This window comes from Suricata suricatta, chromosome 11, assembly GCF_006229205.1.
Source record: "Suricata suricatta isolate VVHF042 chromosome 11, meerkat_22Aug2017_6uvM2_HiC, whole genome shotgun sequence".
NCBI classification, from domain to species: Eukaryota; Metazoa; Chordata; class Mammalia; order Carnivora; family Herpestidae; genus Suricata; species Suricata suricatta.
In genome coordinates, this window is record NC_043710.1 from 25,341,582 (window position 1) to 25,360,933 (window position 19,352).

General features: G+C 47.1%; 1 protein-coding gene across 2 annotated transcripts in view; it reads left to right on the forward strand.

Moving 5' to 3' along the window:
* Nucleotides 1-37: 37 nt before the first annotated feature.
* Nucleotides 38-19,352, forward strand: part of PAMR1 (peptidase domain containing associated with muscle regeneration 1) — an 87,189-nt gene continuing 67,874 nt past the window's right edge. Inside the window, exon 1 of one of the 2 annotated variants that reach the window (XM_029914835.1) lies at nt 38-263. In XM_029914835.1, the coding sequence (XP_029770695.1) occupies nt 191-263 (73 nt within the window). In that variant the 5' untranslated portion in view covers nt 38-190. Of the gene's footprint in view, nt 264-10,354; nt 10,389-19,352 lie in introns of those variants that run through there. The other variant, XM_029914836.1, reaches the window with a different exon arrangement.

The following is a 19,352-nucleotide window of genomic DNA, read 5'->3' on the forward strand; positions in this document are numbered from 1 at the left end:
TGAGCGGAGAGGTTTGGGCTGACGTCGCTCTGGCTGAAGGTGGTTCCCCTCCGATGAGGATGGGAGAGCCTGGCGAGCTGAAACCCGAGCTCCCGCTCAGCTGGGGCTTGGGGAGGTCCCTGTAAGAGCCGCGCCTGCCAGCCTCCCTTCGGTCCCTCCCCAGCAGTCGCTCAGGGCACCGGCGGGAACGATGGAGCTGGGCTGCTGGACGCAGTTGGGGCTCACTTTCCTGCAGCTCCTTCTCATCTCATCCTTGCCTAGAGGTACTGTGAGTAGCGTTCAGGGCCTCCGGGAAGGGAGGGACATTTCTTTCCTCAGTGTGGTAGGGAGCAAGCCCCGGGGAGCCCCCGGAGGTGGTGCTGGGGCGGGGAGCGGGGTGGCCAGCGCTGGTGCCAGTGTAATCTTGGGGGCCTGGCTGGTGATGCTGGACTTCTGCCCTCCCTGAGAATGTAACCCCATTTCATCATCCCAGCTGGTGGGACTGAAGTGCCTGAGGAAGGGGTACCCGCTCCAGCGCACCTTCCTAGTTTTCAGTTTATCTTGGTAAAGCGCCAAAGTACCTCCGGGAATCCATCCAGTCGGATTCACCCCCTCTGCCTAGCGAAAGGGAGAAGTTTCCCCTGGAAGGAGCCCCCTGAGAGGTGAAGCGGGAAGGAGAGAAATGAGTGGAGAGCAAGGCTTACAGCAGGGGTGTCCCCCACTCCCCGTGACTGCTGCTTGCTGAGATCCTGCCGTCACACCCTTCAGCAGAGAGCCCTGGCCTGGGAGATTCACCCACTCAGCATATATACACTTCCTTCCCGATAAGAATGAGAAAGAGTAAAAACCAAACCAAACCAAACAAACCGAGGTTAAAAGTGCAGAGTTGTTTCTGGGGACACACAGTGTTTGTTTAGAAAGAGCTCGGCTTCTGTGTTTTTCACTGTCATTTTCGGAGCCGCAAACCCCATGTCAAATGGGCTCCCTGGGCAAGTGAGGCTGAAATGTGACACAGAGCTCCTGGGGGCCTCTTGGCCCCACAAGGGAATGACAGGCTTGTCTTGTCACTGCTCCAGGGCAGGCAGAGAAGCAGGGGCTTCTGGTGAGCATCTGTCCCTATGTGGCTCGAGCAGGGCAAGGTGTCAGGAGGCAGGTGAGACATGAAGGAAGGGCAGACTGACATGTGAGGATGTGATGAAACAGGGGGGCTTCGGTGGGAGCAGGGAGTGTGTGAGCCTTTGGCGCTAGCCTTCTGTGCCGGTTACCTGTCGTCACCTTGCTGATCACTCTTCACCTATGTTCTTCTTAAGAGGCGGGTGCCCCGTTGCTGCAGGTAGCTGGTGAGTGTCTGAGAATGAATCAGGGTAAGTGGGGTGCCTAGGTCATAAAGTCAGTAGCCTGCTGTAGAGACAGAGGACTCCACCATGGGCACATCCCTCATGAACAAAAAGCCAGGATACATGAAAAACCAACCTACCAACCGTTTTGTCACTGGCCCCAGGTGAAATCTTCCTTGGAACTCTGCTCTCAAGCTGGGGTGTTTCATTTGAGTTCTGCCTCAGTGGCATCCGGAGCAGCCCAGATAAATACTGAAGGAAGAAGGAGCCCCCGAGGGGCCTGATAATCCATAAACACAAGTGCTCGCCCAGGAGTAAGTTGACAACTTTGCATTAGGATCCCTCCCTGTTCGGCTCTGCCTTTTGGTGGCCCTCGCCCAGCTCCAGGGGAGGCTCCGAGGACTCGTTCCTCATGGCTACATCAACCCTGCTTCCTTTACGGTAACGCGGCAGGTGAGGTGGCTCAAACCCATGCAAGGTAATAAACAAAGGTCAGCTGCCCCTCTCTTCTTGCCCAGGATCGGGGAAAAAAACAAAACAAAACAAAAACCCCATTTATTCCTGACCTGAGAATCTCATTTACCTTTTGCTATGGAAAAGCTTCAGGAAGGGTGTGTGGTTTTCCTAGTGGACAGGCTGTTGACTGAACCCCATAGCAACCTCCAGCAGCCTCACGTGTCTAGGGAGGCTATTTTGGTTTGTTGAACGTCCACTTTCAGAGGGGAGATGGAGGAATAGAGTGGAAGAGGGAAATAATCCTTCAAATAGTGATCGAGTCCAGTCCGGGCTGGAAGGCTGAATCTGGCTCCGTCTAGAAGAGCCTGGAAGCCGATTTCCTCTAATTCCTTTCCTAAAATGAGTGTTTGATGAACTGTCAACACCCGCTGGGATGGCACAGGAGGCCGTTGTGGCTCATCGGCACGGGACACGTGCTGGAACACGAGAATGCAAACGTGAGGCCAAGTGATAACCCAACATAAACAGCATGTGGGGGAGAGATCTGACTCCACTGACTTTACCAGACAGCAGTCGCTCTGCCAGCAGGCTTCTGCCTAAGAGGAAAAACTCATGTAAAATATGTGACTCTTGGGAATGAAACCTTAATATGGATAATTTTGCGAGTGTTGCTTCCAACAGACATTAGCTTGCAGGGAATGAACAGAGAGGCAACTGGGGAAGATAATTTGAAGCCCAGATACTCAGTGGGCAGGAGCAGCTAGCTGAGAAAGGGAATGTGGAAAGAAAGCAAGGGGGGAAGAGTGGCAAGAAAAATTAGAGGTTGGTTTATAAGGAGATGTGTTAGCCAATTCCAAGGAGAGAGCTATGGAAATTGGGCCATCTTGGCTGGGGTGGATTTTTGTGGGGACCATGAAAACAGTGCTCCCCTGATCTATAACTGAGTGCTCTGGCTTCTCCACCAGGAAAATAATTTGATGGTGGGCTCATAGATTTTGGGAGCTGGGAATGACTTTGGGGATCAGTTAGTTAGAGTCCCTTAATTTCAGAGGACAGTGTGATGAAATGTCTGTGGACACTTATGTGGTGCCTACTCTTTGAGCCAAATGCTGTACATGCATGAATTCTCAGACCACCCTAATAAAGTAGGGGCTATTATTAATCTCGTTTTACAAACAGTGTTTAGAGAGGTTCTGTGTCCTGTTCAAGGATACACCGGCTTGGTTTCTCAAAAAAAAAAAACCCAAAAACCTAAACATTTGACTTAGCAATTCCATTTCTGGGTATATCCACAAAAGAAATGAAAGCGGGGACCTGAGCAGATATTTGTCCACCAGTGTCCATCGCAGCATTATTCACAATAGCCAAAAGGTGGAAACAACGCAAAATGTCCATCCATGGACAAAGTGTGGTTATTTATCTACACACACTGGAATATCATTCGGCCTTAAGGAATGAAGTGCTCACAAGGCTACAGTAGGAATGAGCTTCGAAGACATTATATGCTAAGTGAAAGAAGCCAGACTCGAAGAACAGATAAATACTGTGTGATTTTACTCCTAAAAGTTGCGCAGAGCAGTGAGCTCCATCAAGAAAGTAGAACAGTGGGCAGCAGGGGCTGGAGGGAGGAGGTTTGGGCAAGTTTATGTTTGGTGGGTGTGGAGTTTCACTATGAGATTATGAAAAACTTCTGGGGATGAATAGTGGGGTTGCTTGCACGAACTACTTTCAAATGGTAAATTTTGTGTTAACTTACATTTTGCTACAACAATGATAGAAAAGACAAAGAATGCACAGGCCAGGGTGAGCCCAGACTACCTAATTCCTGAGCTCACGCTCGCCTGATACCTGGCCGGCTTAAACTCACACGTCTAATGGATGGATCGATTATGCTGACGCATGTCTCTGGTTGGCACGGTTTCAGGACACATGTCGTAGGGGAGAGTCCTTGCTAACTCCAGTTTCGGTAGCAATGGGTGGCTGTGGCAAAGAGGGAGACTGTAAAGCTGAAGGTCTGGCAGTCTGTGGGTCAAAATGCCTGCAAAAGTATTTAGTAGGACACCAGTCTTAAAATGTTTTGAACCTGAATGCTTTGAGGTGGGTTGGTCCTCTCGATGGCCAGACACACCACATTTTCAGCTCACGTGTATGTTACTGGCGACTCCCTACTGGCAAGTGAGATTTTGACTGCCGTTCCTGAGTGGGGCAGGGCGTAAAGGGAGAGTGAAATCCAGAAGGCAGAGGACAGGGCTGGAAGGCGAGAAACACACGAGAGGCTTGAGTAGCTTGACAGGACTCTTATTTTATTTTATTTTTAATGCTTTTTAAAATTTTTGAGACAGAGACAGAGCATGAGTGGTGGGTAGGCGGGTTGACAAAGAGAGAGGGAGACACAGATCTGACGCAGGCTCTAGGCTCTGACCCATCGGCACAGAGCCCAACATGGGGCTGGAACTCATAGACTGTGAGATCATGACCTGAGCTGAAGTTGGATGCTCAACCAACTGAGCCACCCAGGTGCTTCTTGATAGGACTTTTAAAGAAAGGGTGTAGGGGCTCCTGGGTGGCTCAGTTGGTTAAGCGTCCGGCTTTGGGTCAGGTCATGATCTCATGGTTTGTGGGTTTGAGCCCCGCATCAGGCTCTGTGCTGGCAGCTAGCTCAGAGCCTGGAGCCTGCTTCGGATTCTGTCTCTCCCTCTCTCTCTCTGACCTTCCCCTGCTTGTGCTGTCTCTCTGTCTCTCAAAAAAAAAAAATAATAAAAAAGAGTGTGAATGTAAAGTGTGGGTTTTGTAGAACATTTAGAACCTCTGTGACCACCAACACTTCAGTAAAATGTTTGATTCCCATGAGTGTCCCTGAAAGTGAACTTTTGATGGAAGCAGAGGATGAGGCTGGGTAGTGTATCTGGGCCAATAAGCTGGGGATCAATCACCTTTGGATGTGGGAGCCCAGATGCAGAGGTGACTGAAAGCACATGAGCCTCTCAGAGATATCACCAGTGGCGTGGAACACCACTGGCATAGACTAAGGCTTTGGTTTAAACTTACCCACACCTGAAGTGCACTGGCTAGACAGAAATGGCTGAGATAATGGTGTCTGGGGCATCTGATGACTGACCTTAAGTCAGAAATTATTTCTGCCTGTCCCACTGGGGTGGCCAATCCCCATGCAAGAGAGACTTCTCTACCTGTCTCCCCTGAGACCAGCTCTAGAAGCGGCGATAGGTTTGTTGTGTGTGCAGATTGGGGGAGGCGCCATGTCAGTGATAAATGAGGGAAGCGTGTGCCCCACTTGCCCCCAGATGTGGGAGGACCTGTCACCCTCACTTCGGGGTATTTAAAAGTCACAAGGGCCCAGCTCCCTCCCGTCTTTTTTTTTTTTTTTTTCCAAAGGAGAGGGAAATGCAGTGTTTACATTTTCCAGTTCTTGAATTCCAGGGTAAAGGGCCCAGAGGCCAGCTGGAGTTTTGAAAGCTACCAGATCAGTGGCAAAAAGACTATCAGCTTCCAAGCCTGGTCTGTGTTTAAGGAATTCTGTCTGTCAGCCATCGTAAGATCTGGGCCAAGGCATTAGGTTTACAGTGAAAAGTGTGGGGAAAAACAAACCTCATACCTATAAGCAAAACCACCCAAGGAAGGCAGAGAATGAGAGCTGATGTTCTACTCCCTCAGTCAATGAGACCTTCCATGGCTCCCTGCTCAGCTCCACTCCTTTCATTTTTCGGTGAGACAGACCCAGAGCCGGTGTGGCTGGTAGCAGAGTGGGTAGGGGTTATACCTCAGATTCCTCCCCCTTGATGATGGAAGCACTGAAGAGCCTCCCATCCTATCATATATACGGGGCCTGACTGTAAGTTTGGCCACCCAAATAATTTATGGCGATTGTGGTAAATACCTGGCACTATACTATGTGCCTGACATTTAATTTATTTAATGACACATGGAGGAACTTAGGCAGTGAGTACTTGCCCAGGCCACATGGCTGGACATCCGTGTTTTGAACCCAGACAGTCTGGCTCCAGAAAACACACCCTGAAGCACTCCATGGCACTGTCATAGTAAGCAGCGGCTCTAACTCTGGTAGATCTGCTGGCTGTATTTTGGCTAAATCATAAAGGAGCGCGGTGTCAGTAAAGACATCAGGTTATCCTTGGGCACAGTAAGTGCTCGGAATGGCCACAGTAAGGCCATGTGCTCGCCACGGTGGAGGCAGAGAGGACATAGGCAAACGGAGAGGGGCATCAGCAGCCCCATGGGGACCCTGTCGGGTCTGGGACTGGGAGGAGCCATTCCCTGAAGGAAACTGAGGCTCTGAGCAGAGCCCCAAAACTCTAACCAGTTGCTGGGATAGCGGTCCACAGGTCACATGTCTTATTCAGACTCAACATAGAAAGTGAGACTTTCTTTGTCTCATGGTCAGCTTTTATAATGGGAATCATGTGTCTGCAAAGGGACAGAATTAAGGATGAGCCAGGGTTCACGTCCAGCCCTGACACTATGTAGCCCAGCTCCTTTATGTATTGATTCTGTCAAGATCATCAGTGTGTAAACTCTTATGCTGTGGAATGGGAGAAGCAGGCCTGGAATAAATAAAGGAAAGCATTTTCTTTCCCCTTCTTTTTTGGCCTAACAGTTGATGGATATAGCAGGGAATGGTGACACCATCTCCTTCCAGTGAAATTAAGATGGGTTTTAACCAATTCATTTCAACCGTGAATGAGGATCTGTTGTCTACTCCACACTAACGTCGAGCAGTTAAGAGTAGTGCCCCCCAGTGGCTGGGCAGCAAATGAAGACACCTACTCTGTCACCCTTCTGCCTCTGGAGTCAGGGAATGCCTTCATTCCTGTGGTGTGGACGTCTGTATCACCACCCTCCCTGAGGCTCTGGCTGTTTCAGGGGCGGCGTTAGTGGTTTGGCAGCACGTCTCCGTGTGAGTGGAAGTCTGGTCAGTTGGTTTGGTGATTGGAAAACTGGGGCTGCCGCCAGAACAGAGCGAGGAATGTGTTCAGGCAACGTTAGCTCATGGGGAGACACGGCGGTTGTCCTCATAAGCTGAATCCACGACTGGTAAAAAAATTTTTTCAGCCAGTTTAATGGAAAACCACTAAATGGAGGGGATGTGGGCCCAGTTTGCTTCAAGTCAAATGACTCATTTGAAGACTCTGAGGAACCGAAAGGTCAGTGTTTTTCAGAGCCCTATCTCCACTTCCTTCATAGAGTTCCATTGCATGCAGTCAGGGAATGGCCTTCGTGCTGGGATCTTCCCTCCAGATCAACAGTGAAGGCGGACAAGTGGCCTGAGCTGAGCTTCGAGCTGGTCCCTTCTACTCCCACAGTTTGCCACATCCCCTTGGCTCACCTGGTTGGGAGCAGAAGGGAGGTTTTGGGTGCCAGTAAAGAATGTCTGTTGCAGGACTTCTTGGTCTGGTTTTCTGCCTCCCAGTGGGTGGTCGACTGCCTGCTTCTACATCATGCTCAGCCTCCCTTCTGTGCAAGCCTGGCTCCCCTGGCCAACCCACTGGTTGGAACAGAACAAGCGAGCATCCCAGGTCTTTGTGGAAATGAGATACAAACTGCAGTTCACAAAAATGTTCTCCAATAATGAACCTAATGGATTCCTCATACCGCACAGTCGAGACTTCAGTGTCACAGTGAGAGCCATTTCCAACATCACTCTTTGTCCGAACTAACCTTTCCCTGGGAATCACTCGTGCTTCATGTGTCCATATTCAGGTGTTCAGCAAGCTTGAGCACACACCTACCAGGGACCAGGCACGGTTCCTAGGTACTTGGGGATGCCATGATGAATAAGACAGAGTCCATTTCCTTAAGGCACTTGAGGACTCTCTTGAAAGAGCTGGTGGTCCGGTCTGGTATTTTTCCAAAGTGAGTTTCATGGCATTTTAATGCTGGAAGGATATTCAGCAAAAATAAACAAACAAAACCTAGGGCATTATGATGAAAAGCGTCTGGGGGATGTGGAGATTAACTGTGCAGGAAGCATTTATAGACACGGCAAAGCCCTGCAATAAAGAACGCTGTGATTAGCATTTTATAAGGTTAAGCACAGAACATCTTTTCACATAATACCTAATACCACCAGTGGAGTTAGTGCTCCTTGGAATACAGTTTGGAAAACTACTCTCTTGCCCAAAAGGAATGCAACGCTAATAATACCTCATCATGATGGAGGAGAAGAGAAGAAGGGAATCTGAAAGTATGTAAAACAGGGGCTTCTCATTAGCCTTCTGCTGAGGGCAGGGCAGGGAGTCTGATGTCCCAGTCACTTACCTCTCCCTGAGAGAGTGAAAGAGCCATGGACATGGCCCCATTCATGTTGAGAAACGTTCTTGCCAGCACCGACCTGCACAGTTCATTGAGAAAACTCATTTCTCGTAGTCAGGTTGCCTACAGTAATGCGGTTGGTCTGGGATCATTGGACAAACTGAATCTGATTAACCAGTGCCCACGGTGATGCGGCAGTTCTTGGGAGTGATGGAGCCATGGCTTGACTCCCCACCTAGGCTGTATCCTTGGTGACAGTCACACTGTCTCCCCTTCACAAAGGAGGAGGCTATCTGAGCCTCCTTCTAATCCCTGGAGGCACTAAGTCCCAGGACCGTTCATTACCAGTTACCCTCTCTTCTCCACTCCGCCTCCCCCTTGCACACCCGGAGGCTTGTCTCCAATCCCTTGTTATTTATCCTGGCATTTCCCAGCTCGGGTATAGCCCAGTCACCATGACTGCAGTTTGAACCCCCTAAAGTTGTCTGAGCTGTTTACACTGGGGCTGTATCCCAAAGAGACAGCATGTGAGTTTGAGCTGCTCATCAACCCGTTGTTTGCTGCTTCTGGGAACTTCTTTGTTCCTGCCTTTGCTAAATATTGTTCTTGTTGTCATGCAACACGGCTTCTCCCCTGGCCCTAGCATTGCCTGCCTCTTCTCTCTGCCCTGACTTGTTTCAGGTTGGGTAACTACAGTGGCAATGGATGAGGAAGAAGATCAGTTGTTCCTTTAAGCGTTACCTGCCAAAGTAGACTGAAGGCACCCATGACCTCAGCAAAGATTCAGCCGTCACTTACCATAATTCTGAAATTCATCTTTGATACAGATGTCCAACTATGGATGTGCCCAAGTTTGAATACACACATACACAGAAGAGTAGAGATGTGGCTGTGTGTTTGCGTAAATATGTACATACACAGGGTAGGAGTATTATGGTGTAAAGTGTGGGGCAGGGTTTGAGTCCTAGCTCTGTTGTTTATGGCTGCTTTCCTCTGGCAAGTTATTTCACCTCTTTCATGTGGCCTTACCACCTTCCAACCTGTAGACTGAAGATAATAGTGTCTAATGGGTTTATTGCAGGTGTTAAATGAGAATCTACTTAAAGTGCTTAGTGAAACGCCTCACACAACAGGAGTGCTCCGGAAATTAAAGTTGTCTCCTTCTTGCCCTTCTGCTGTACTTCCCACTGGCACACATCTCACAGGGAATTGAGGGGAAATACTGGGGGCTCTGTGTTTAGGCCCTCTTTGCCTCAGTCCACAGTCTGATCCTATTCACCAGCAGCTCTGTCAGGAAAAAAAGCCCTAAAGAGTCACTGTAAGTTTCTCTCTTTGAGACTTGCTTCCTTCCCTTGGTTTTATCATGCATCCACCTTACAACCTTAGAGGAAATGCCCTTCCACAGAGTGCCTTCGTTTCTCTATGTTTGAAATAGGGCCAACAGTAGATTCTTGTAGGGGCTGAGAGGTCAGTGTTTTTCAGAGTAGCTCATTCTGGGTCAATGATGTTGCCTCCCAAAGAGATGTGGCTCTGTGACCCACTGTTGGGATGTGAAGGTGGAGCCAGGCAGGAATCCCCAGGCAAAGAGAAGTCGCCCTTTTCTTGTTCTCGCCTGCAGAGCTGGGGGAGGCCCTTTCGTGAAGGCGGGCCTGCGGAAGCTCTGCCAGCGTAGGGGTTAGTGAACCAGACATACCATCACAAACACATCATCCTCACTCAACATCCCTCCACGCTCGGCCAGTGCTGTTGGCCAACTGGCTTTGGTAGAAGGAAAATCTGGCTTCTGCCTGGCATCGGTGACCCTGGGTCTGAAGACAATAACACTAACTCTGGAAGCTACTGGCAAGGAGGTAGATGGGGCCGACCCAGACTCCTGTGTAGCCTTGGCATGCTCTGATTCAGAAAGAAGAGTTCGAAAGTGTGCAAGATTGGGGGCAGTTGGGGTAGTTTGCAGAATTCTTGGATCCAGGGAAATCCAGATTGGATTTTTAGGGTGTAGCTTAAGTTTGTTTGTTTTTAACTTAGTCATTCTAATGCTTTGGTTGATGTCATAACTTGCTGAATTCGACTGCCAAGTACTTTTAGATGCATTATTAAAACAATTTTTTTTGGAGTAGCCAATTCTACTGAGAAAAGAAGACCCTGTCAGCTGGTGTTCCAACCATGCAAACAACCCAGAAGCAGCTGTCCTTCAAGGATTTCCAGCACCACAGTTGTTGAGGATAATGGCAATTGAGGCACTCTTCCAAATGCCAGAGTTAAAGTTGTGTTCCCTTTGGCTGTGGCTGGAGAATTTCTATTTCTAGAAGAGAAGCAGCAGGAGGTGAGGTATGTCCTATTTCAATGGGTGTCTGAAGAGAGGGTATTAGGAAAAAGAGACTAAGAAATCTAGAAGCAAGGCGAGGAATTCAGAATGCCATGATTTAAACATGAGCCTACTGCTTAAAAATGCCATGTATGTGTGGGCCTCCGGAGGAGTCATTACTACGCACCCCCTTCGGTCCCTTAGCCATCTGCGTCTTAGCCAAAGATGTGATAGCTCTTGATCCTGCAGGGAAGAGTGGTAATGTCTTGACAGATCTGTAATTTTTCCTTCAAAGCCCCTTCTGTTCATTGCCTTTCTCCACCACAGCAGCATCAACAACACCATCAGCCTCCATATACCCATGGGAAGCTTTAGGGTAAGGTGTCTTGTCTGCGATTGTCCAGTAACATGAAAGAGGGTCAGATTCAGGATTAAAATTTGGGTGGTCTGTTTCCCAAATGTGTACATTTCATCAATGCCGAATTCTTAATCTGCCAAGTCAGAGGAGTGAACTCTCTAGAATGAAGGTAGCATGCTGGAGGGAATGAGGCTCTGGCCCTAGAAAGAGCTGGGGTCTGATCTTCTTTCACCCGAAAACTGTGCCTCCTGGGGCAGTTTATTTACCCTGTCTGTACCTCACTCTCCTCATCTGCCAAGTGAGAAATTAATACTTACTTTGAAGGGTGGCTCTGAGGATTCAGTGGGCTGGTAGGGCATCCCCTGTGGGTACCAGGGCCCGGGGAGCAAAGGATGATGAACGAAAAGTCACAGTGCAGAGCAGTGTGCTTAATACAGGGTGAATAGGGACAGCTTGTGACAAACTGATTTTTGCCTCGCTGTCTCTCCCCATTGTATGCACGCTTAAAAACCGGATTCTATGGAATCCTTGAAAAGTTTTCTCACTCCTGATACCCATGGAGGTGGACGAAAACCTGGACTCCACAGCTGGCATTATCTCATTAACAAGAGGAGCTGTAAGAAGGGGCAGCCGAGGTCACCGAGGGTGGGACTCAGCCAGGCTGGGACTCAGGGTCTCTGACTGACAGGATGGTTCTCAAAGGCTCAGGAGGAGACATGGAGTCCCCAAGGCCCAGTAAGCATTGCCTGCCCTGTGACTCACTGTGCTGCCTGGCTGGGGTTTGCCTGTCATGGATCCTGATACCGGAAGCAAGAGGCCTGACCCGGGGGCAGTCAGGAGAGGTGTGTGCCGCCTCGAAGTCAGTATGGGGAGTGCAGATCTCACCGGAGGAGGGGTGAGGGGGCGAGAGTGAGGGGCCCAAGCTGCCTGATTGTACCTCCCTCTGAGTTCTGCGTCTTTTTTCCTCCCTCTGGTCTCAGAAGGTTTACAGAATGCCGGATGGTAAAGGCTCAGTAGAAATTTTCGTTACATGTGGTTAGTTAGACGGGATGACTGGAGAGTTCCATGGACAGAAAGGAGGGCTCTAACATCAAGGAGGAGCGAGCACCCGATAAAAGGGCCTTTCTTTGCCACCTTCTGGGGTGGTCCCAGCCTGGGCTTTTCATCTGACAACTGATGTTTCAGTCTTGCAAAGAACAGGCTGACCCTTGTTTTCCTGAAGAATCCTCTGGGTTTTTGCAGATGGACCTTAATGGCCATCAGTTGTAACATATTTCCTTTAAATGTCGTGTTGAGAACACAGTACTTGGAGGCTACAGGGACAAGGGACACAGTTGTCACACACACACATCCGCCATCCTGTGGAGGTAAACAGCTGCATTTGAGGGATTATGGGCCCTCCATCTTGTCAGCAAGAAGGAGAGATCAGAGCTGGATAGCCTTCACGCAGACTGTCAGGCTGACGAGGGACCCTGCAAAATAACGATGGTGGCGATGACATCAGCAAGCTCTCTTTCACTCGTTCATTTATTCGACCTCCACATCTATGAAGACTGAACTCATGCCCACTGGTCAGCATTGTCCTCATTGCCTTGGTATTCCCACCGATAAAGGAGGATGGAGAGGGTGAGTGCCTTCCATTTTCCCAAGTGAGTTCTGGAAGAACCAAAGCTGGACCAAAATAATGGACTCTCCATACTGGATAGGAGATGCCAGGATGCCTCTAAACATGGCAGCTGAGGGGACAGAGCTTATGACACCAAAGTACGTTGCAACTCTCTTGCTTTCATTTGCTCTGATTTTAAAAAAGAGGGGAGGAGGGGCACCTGGGTGGCTCAGCCAGTTAAACATTGGACTCTTGGTTTCAGTTCAGGTTGTGATCTCACGGTTTGTGAGTTCGAGTCCTGCATGGGACTTGCTGCTATTAGCCTGGCACCTGCTTTGGATTCCCTGTCCCCCTCTCTCTCTGCCCCATTAATTTTAATTAAAAAATTTTAAAAAATAAAAAAGAGGGGAGAGGGCACCTGCACCCATGAGATAATTATACAGGAATTTGAAACCACTTTTGAATACTACTTAGTATCAAAAGAAGACATCCACAATTGAAGAAAAAGCAATTTCTAACCCAAAATATTATATGTTACCATTTTCTTTTTTTTTATTTTTTAACATTTATTTATTTTTGAGAGACAGAGACAGATCATGAGGGGAGAGTCAGAGAAAGAGGGACATACAGAATCAGAAGCAGGCTCCAGGCTCTGAGCTACTTCAGCTCAAACCCACGAATTGTGAGATCATGACCTGAGCCGAAGTCAGACGCTCAACCGACTGAGCCACCCAGGCGCCCCTATGTTACCATTTTCGAGAAGAAGACTGCATGTACACAGCTTATCAGTATCTGTTTGTGCATATTCGTATCCTTGGAAATAAGACAACTTGAAACGTGCTGTCTATCCAGACAGCAAAAATATTAAAGGTATTCCTCAATATTTTTTATTCCTTTATGGTTTTATTGTTAAAGCTTTCATAGGGAATCGTCTATTAAAATGTGTAGTGTTTCAAAAGAAATACCATAAGTATTTTATCCAGTGGAAGAGCTCGCTCGGCATGAACAAATGTGAACTCTCAGCGCTTGATTTTGTCATGGACGTGTGTTCTCAGTGCCTTGGTTTATCCCAAGTGAATTCTTTGTGCTTTATTTGTGCTTCCTTCTTGGGAAGCACTGACGGGATCAAGCGTGTTTGCAGCTTATATAAGGTTTTGTTCTTAAATGTGGACGGCAGAGTAAAACTCGCTCACCTCCGGTAGCTGCTCACACTGAGGGCGGTCCTGGCCAGTTGCCCCCTGAGTGCGGGTTTATTCCCCTCCTCCCCAGGCCCACAATCCTATTGGGCTCCCGTCCTACCAGAATTAATTGCCCAGAAAAGCTTTGGCATTTCTCTTTACTTCTTCTCCTTCTTGGCTCTCTTCCTCCTTTTCCTCGCTGGTAAAGGGAAGAAGTAGGGCTACATCATTTTAACTTAAAAGAAAAACCTACCTCGCTGGGTCACAGTGAAGATTAAATTGCATGAACATATAAAAGCACTTCAGCTAAACAAATGCTACGTGCTTTAATATTCACACATGACACATCCAGTAACTTCTGCTGTTGGAGCAGTTTCTCTGAATCCTACTTTCTGGATCTGGCCTCTGGCACCATATTGAAATTCCCCAAAATCTGTACAGCGCAAGGCAAATAACCAATATGCCCTTTCTGAAATTGTAATTCTAGGAAATGGAGGGGGAAAAAAAGTCCAGGAGATTGTTTTTTTCTGCTTACTGCATTTTAAAATCTCTTCAACTGGTCAACTTTAATTATTTCTTTTTTTAAATGTTTTTATTTATTTTTGAGCGAGAGAGAGAGAGAGAGAAAGAGAGAAAGCGTGAGCAAGGGAGGAGCAGAGAGAGAGGGAGACACAGAATCTGAAGCAGGTTCCAGGCTCCAAGCTATCAGCAGAGCCCAACGTGGGGCTCAAACTCATGAACCACGAGATCATGACCTGAGCCAAAGTCGACGCTTCACCAACTGAGCCACCCAGGTGCCCCAAACTTTAACTATTTCTTACAGAATATTTCACTTATCTATTTATTTCTTACACATATATTTTGAAGGCACCCTCTTGTCTCTGTTAAAGCTGGGGAGAAAAAGGGGTGTTGGACTTGCCGACCAGGGGGGAACAGGGTCGAATCACAAAACCATTAAAACCATTGCATCCTCTGGCATTTACAGTTTTTTGTTTTGTTTTGTTTTTAAGATGTACTTATTTATTTAAGTAATTGTTGCACCCCAGAGGGTTGATCTCACAACCCTGAAATCAAGAGTCACATGTTCCACTGATTGATCCAGCCAGGTGCCCCTCTACTTGTGGTTGTATTTAACTGTCCCCCCCCTCACCCTGTGAGTCCTATAGATTTGATACTAATGTCCCTTCCTGACTATCCATTTGTTCTCAGAGCATCCTGAATTTTTAGTGTTTATGTGTTTGTGAGGCCATTTGCTCAATGTCTCCTCATCTATGAAACAGTGACTTCCGTGAGGCTGGGGATGGTGTCTGTTTTGCTTTCCACCATATCCCAGTACCCAGCATCCTACCAGGGCACAAGCAGACACTCAGTAAATACTTGTGCAATGAAAGAATGAATTTGTCAGTTCACCCCTGCTCTTGACACCATGCTCAGTGGGGAGCTGAGGGACAGGATGGTTAAACCTTTATATTTTTTTCTGAGAAGACACAGTATGTTATTATTATTCATAACTTAGAACAGCACACCTTTATTTCTTACTTAGTTCTGGAGGTCAGAAGTTTGAAATGAGTTTCTTGAGGCTAAGATCAAGGTGTCAGCCGGCCTGCATTCCCTCAGGAGGCTCCAGGGGAGACTCTGTTTCCTTGCATTGTCCGGCTTCTAGAGGCTGCCTGTGTTCTTCGGCTTGTGGCCCCTTCCTCCATCTTCAGAGAACATCGGTCCAGTCTCTGCTTCTGTTGTCACATCTCCTTTCTGACTGTGACTGTCCTGCCCCCTCTTATAAGAGTCCTTGCAATGACGTTGGGCCCACCTGGACAATCCAGCCTACTCTTTCCACCTCAAGATCCTTAAATTAGTTCTGTCTGCAAAATCCCCTTTGCCTTGTGAGGCAACATTTTCCTAGTTTTGGGGGGTTAGGATGTGGACATCGTTGGGAGGGCTATTATTCTGTATGCCACATGCAGAATCCTTGAAAAGGAATCAGGTGCCTGACCTGGCAGACAGAATAGGCTTCCCGGGAACATTCCCTCTGGTTAAGTGATACAGCACCCTGGATGTTACCTATAAAGTTAATATAAAGGGTTTGGGCAGCCAGAGGTAGACTTGCTCATTGAAGTAAGAAGAAATGCCAATGAAGGCATTTTAGGGAATTAATTTCTGGGTGAAAAGGAGGTCAGAACATTCCATGGCTGGGCCGGAAGTGATTAAGCCTCCTTCTTAGGGGGAAATGGGCTTCACTCTCTGTGGGAGTAGAGCAGACCTCACTTGGCTTTCTTAAGTATATAGGCTTGTAAAAGTTGCAAATTACTTTTATCCTGCCATTGCCCTCCCAGGAGTTATTAGTGTTTGGAAGTTCTTAGAAAACCCTGAAGGATGTAGAGCTTACCCTAAGGTGAATGGAGGGAGGGGTAAGACATGAGCCACACCCCATGGGTATATTTGCGGTTCCCAGGGTTCACATCACGCACAGCTGGACAAGGTGGGGGATTTGGACCCAAGGCAGGTGACCTGGACCAGCTGTCCCAGATACTTCTCTGCAGATGGAAAGTGCCTCAGCCCTGAGAGCAAATTAGGGGAGGAAGCCAGCTCCCCGGCTTGTAGCTCCAAGCTGGACCTACTGGATGGAAAAATTTGACTACTGAAGAGAGGGTAGCTCGGGAGTGAAGGCGTGCTCATTCAACAAGTATTTATTGAGCACCTCTTGTGTACCAGACCCTTCCCTAGCAGCTGTGAACAAGTTGAATGTGGTTCCTACTAGCTTATGGTCACGTAAGGGACATAGACAATAACCAAGTAAATGGAAATATAGAAAATGAGTATAAGTTGGGGTAAGGGCTACACAAGGGAATTAGTAAAGATGATCATGGATGGGGGGAGGCGGAGGTATGCATGTCAGGGAAGAAGTCAGGGACAACCTCTCTGAGAGGTGTCATTTACAAGAAGCCCTGAAAGGATGAAACAGAGGCAGTGGGAAAAGCAAATGTGAAGACCCTGAGGTGGACAAGAGCTCAGTGGTTTTGAGAAACTTTTAGAAGGTAGGAGATCGTGGCCAAGAAAAGGTTTGGAGGGGCAGGGAGTGGGCGGTTCTCAAAAGCCTGTGGATCATGGCAGAGCATTTGGGCTTTGTTCCAAATGCAGCGGGAGACAACATGAAGATTTTAAGTAAAAATCTGGTTATACAGTAAAATCTTGGACTGTGAGTGTTCTGCAAAACAAGCAAACGTGTCTAATAAATTTTAACTTGATAAACAAGCCGTGTTTTGCAATATGAGTAGTATGTGATGCCAAATATCACATGATCACAGCTGAGCCAATGGTTCTTCTCTCTCTCTCTCTCTCTCTCTCTCTCTCTCTCTCTCTCTCTCTCTCTCTCTTTCTCTTTCCCTCGCTGTGGGATGGTGGGTGATCGTCTCCTATGCTCTGATGCTCGGTCTCAGGCCCGCGGTGTTGGGCAGAAATCAGCGATTTTTCAGAATGTTGGAAGGTGCCCACAACTGGTACTCATGTATTTTTTGTCACTTCAAAGCACCTATGAACAGTCCTTTGCTTTTCCACACAAAAGTGAGCTTAGGAATGCTTTGCTTCATTCTGGGTCAGGCTGCCTGCAGATACGGACCCTTTCCTCTGCAGCCTGATTGCCAGTTCCATTAAATACAGTAGATGACTGAAGCTTATGAATACTGTCCCGTAGTCAACATTCGTTAGTGGTAGTGAAAGTCGTCCTACACAATAACCCTCCTCTCTCTGTCTCCCTCACCCCAGCCTGAAGGTTTTCAAAGGTAAGTGTAGGTTAATTTGCTTATTATCCTTTATATTTTGTATTTCTGTTATTATTTTGTATTACATTACAGTATCATAATCATCTTTATATGAATAGTTTTGGGTTGTGAAACGAATCATCTGTGTTTCCATGATTTCTTATGGGGAAATTCGCTTTGATACACAAGTGCTTTGGATTACAAGCATGTTTCTGGAAGGAATTATGCTCCCAAACCAAGGTTTTATTGTACATTAAAAAAATAAGGTCCTGGGTGTTCTGTGTTTCCCTTTTTAAGCTACCATTATTGAATGCTTATTACATACTGGGTACTGTGTTAAGCTCTTTATGTACATGATCTGATTTAGACCTTTAGGTTGGAGAAAATGTGCTTATTTTTCGAGCTGGTAAACTGAGGCTGAATGAGCAAAGTAACTTGGTCAAGTTCTTACCCTCAGTAAGTAGCAGAAGTGGCATTCTGGACCCAGATCTGTCTGACTCCAGTGCTTGCGCCTGTAAGCATTTTGTTTTCTCTCACTTTTCTTTATATTAAAAAAAACTGTGACAAAATATGTGTAACCTATAATTTGCCATATTAACCTTGGAAGGTATACAACTCAGTGGCATTAATTACATTCACAGTGTTGTGCGGCATTACCACTATTTCCAAAACTTTTTAAAGGTGGTCTTGGTCCTTTTGTGACTGGCTTCTTTCACTTAGCCTAACACTTGGCATGTTTCCATGGTCCGTCCACAGCCTGCAGGTGCATGGAGTCTTGTCATGGCTGAGTGATATTCCACACTCTGAGTAACATTGTATCCTGCACCACATTTTGTTTACTCACTCACCTCTCATGGACATTTCGTTGTTTTCCACTTTTGACTTTGAGGAATAATGCTGCAATGAACATTGGCATTCATGCATCGTTTTGAGACTCTAGTTTTGATTTTGGGGGAAGTTAGGTAGGAGCAGAATTGCTGGGCCATATGATGTTTCTGTGTTTACCTTTGCAGGAACCGCTGCACTGGTTTCTGCTGCACCCACCGTACGTTCCCACCAGCAATCACAGGGGCCCAGTTGCTCTACATCTTTGCCAACTCTTGTTATTTTTCTTTTTCATGGCCATCCTAGTACTGTCAGCCAGAATCTCTTCATGGTTTTAATTTGCATTTGCCTGGTGGCTTGTGATGTCAACCCTCTTTTTATGAGCTTATTGGCCATTTGTTTATCTTCCCTGGAGAACTATCTCTTCATGCGACCTGCCTGTTTGTCTTTCTGTGGTTGAGTTATAGGAGTTCTTTATGTATTTTTGACATGAAGCCCTTATCAAATATTTCACTTGCAAATCTTTTCTTCCATTTTGTAGGCTGCCTTTTTACTTTCTTGACAAGGTCCTTTATTGCACAAAATTTATTAATCGTGATAAAGTCCCATTTATCTGTTTTTTCTGTTGTTCACAGTAAGTATCATATTTAAGGATTCATTGCCAAATACAATGGAGACTACCCTTGTGTTCTCTCCTGCTCTTTCTCATTTTTAACCATTACGTTCTCATCTATATTTTACTTTATTTACTTCATTTAATCTTTTAAATGTTGACTTTTGAAAGGGGGGAGGGGCAGAGAGTGAGGGAGACATAGAAACTGAAGCAGCCTCCTGGCTCTGAGCTGTCAGCACATAGCCTGACATGAGGCTCAAACCCACAAACCGTGAGATCATGACCTGAGCCGAAGTAGGACATTTAACCAACTGAGCCATCCAGATGCGCCTCATCTACACTTTAGAAGTCATTTGCTTTATCCAGCCAACATCAGAAACACAGGAAGCTGAGTGTCTGTCCTGGTGTTTGGCCTGGGGGGGCCTGCAGAGCAGTGGGGGAAACAAAACCTCAGTAGTGACATCACAGTAATCTCTACCAGTCATTCCCAGATGCCAGTGTGAGGACCTTTCTGGTTGGCCAGAGTTTGCAGGAAGACAATAAGAACGTTTTTCAAAAAGCCAAATTTATTCCATTTCAGGAACCATCCTTTCTTATGCAAGTGGTTCCTTTCTATGATGTTAGAATGTTCTTAGGACCTGGGGCTGAC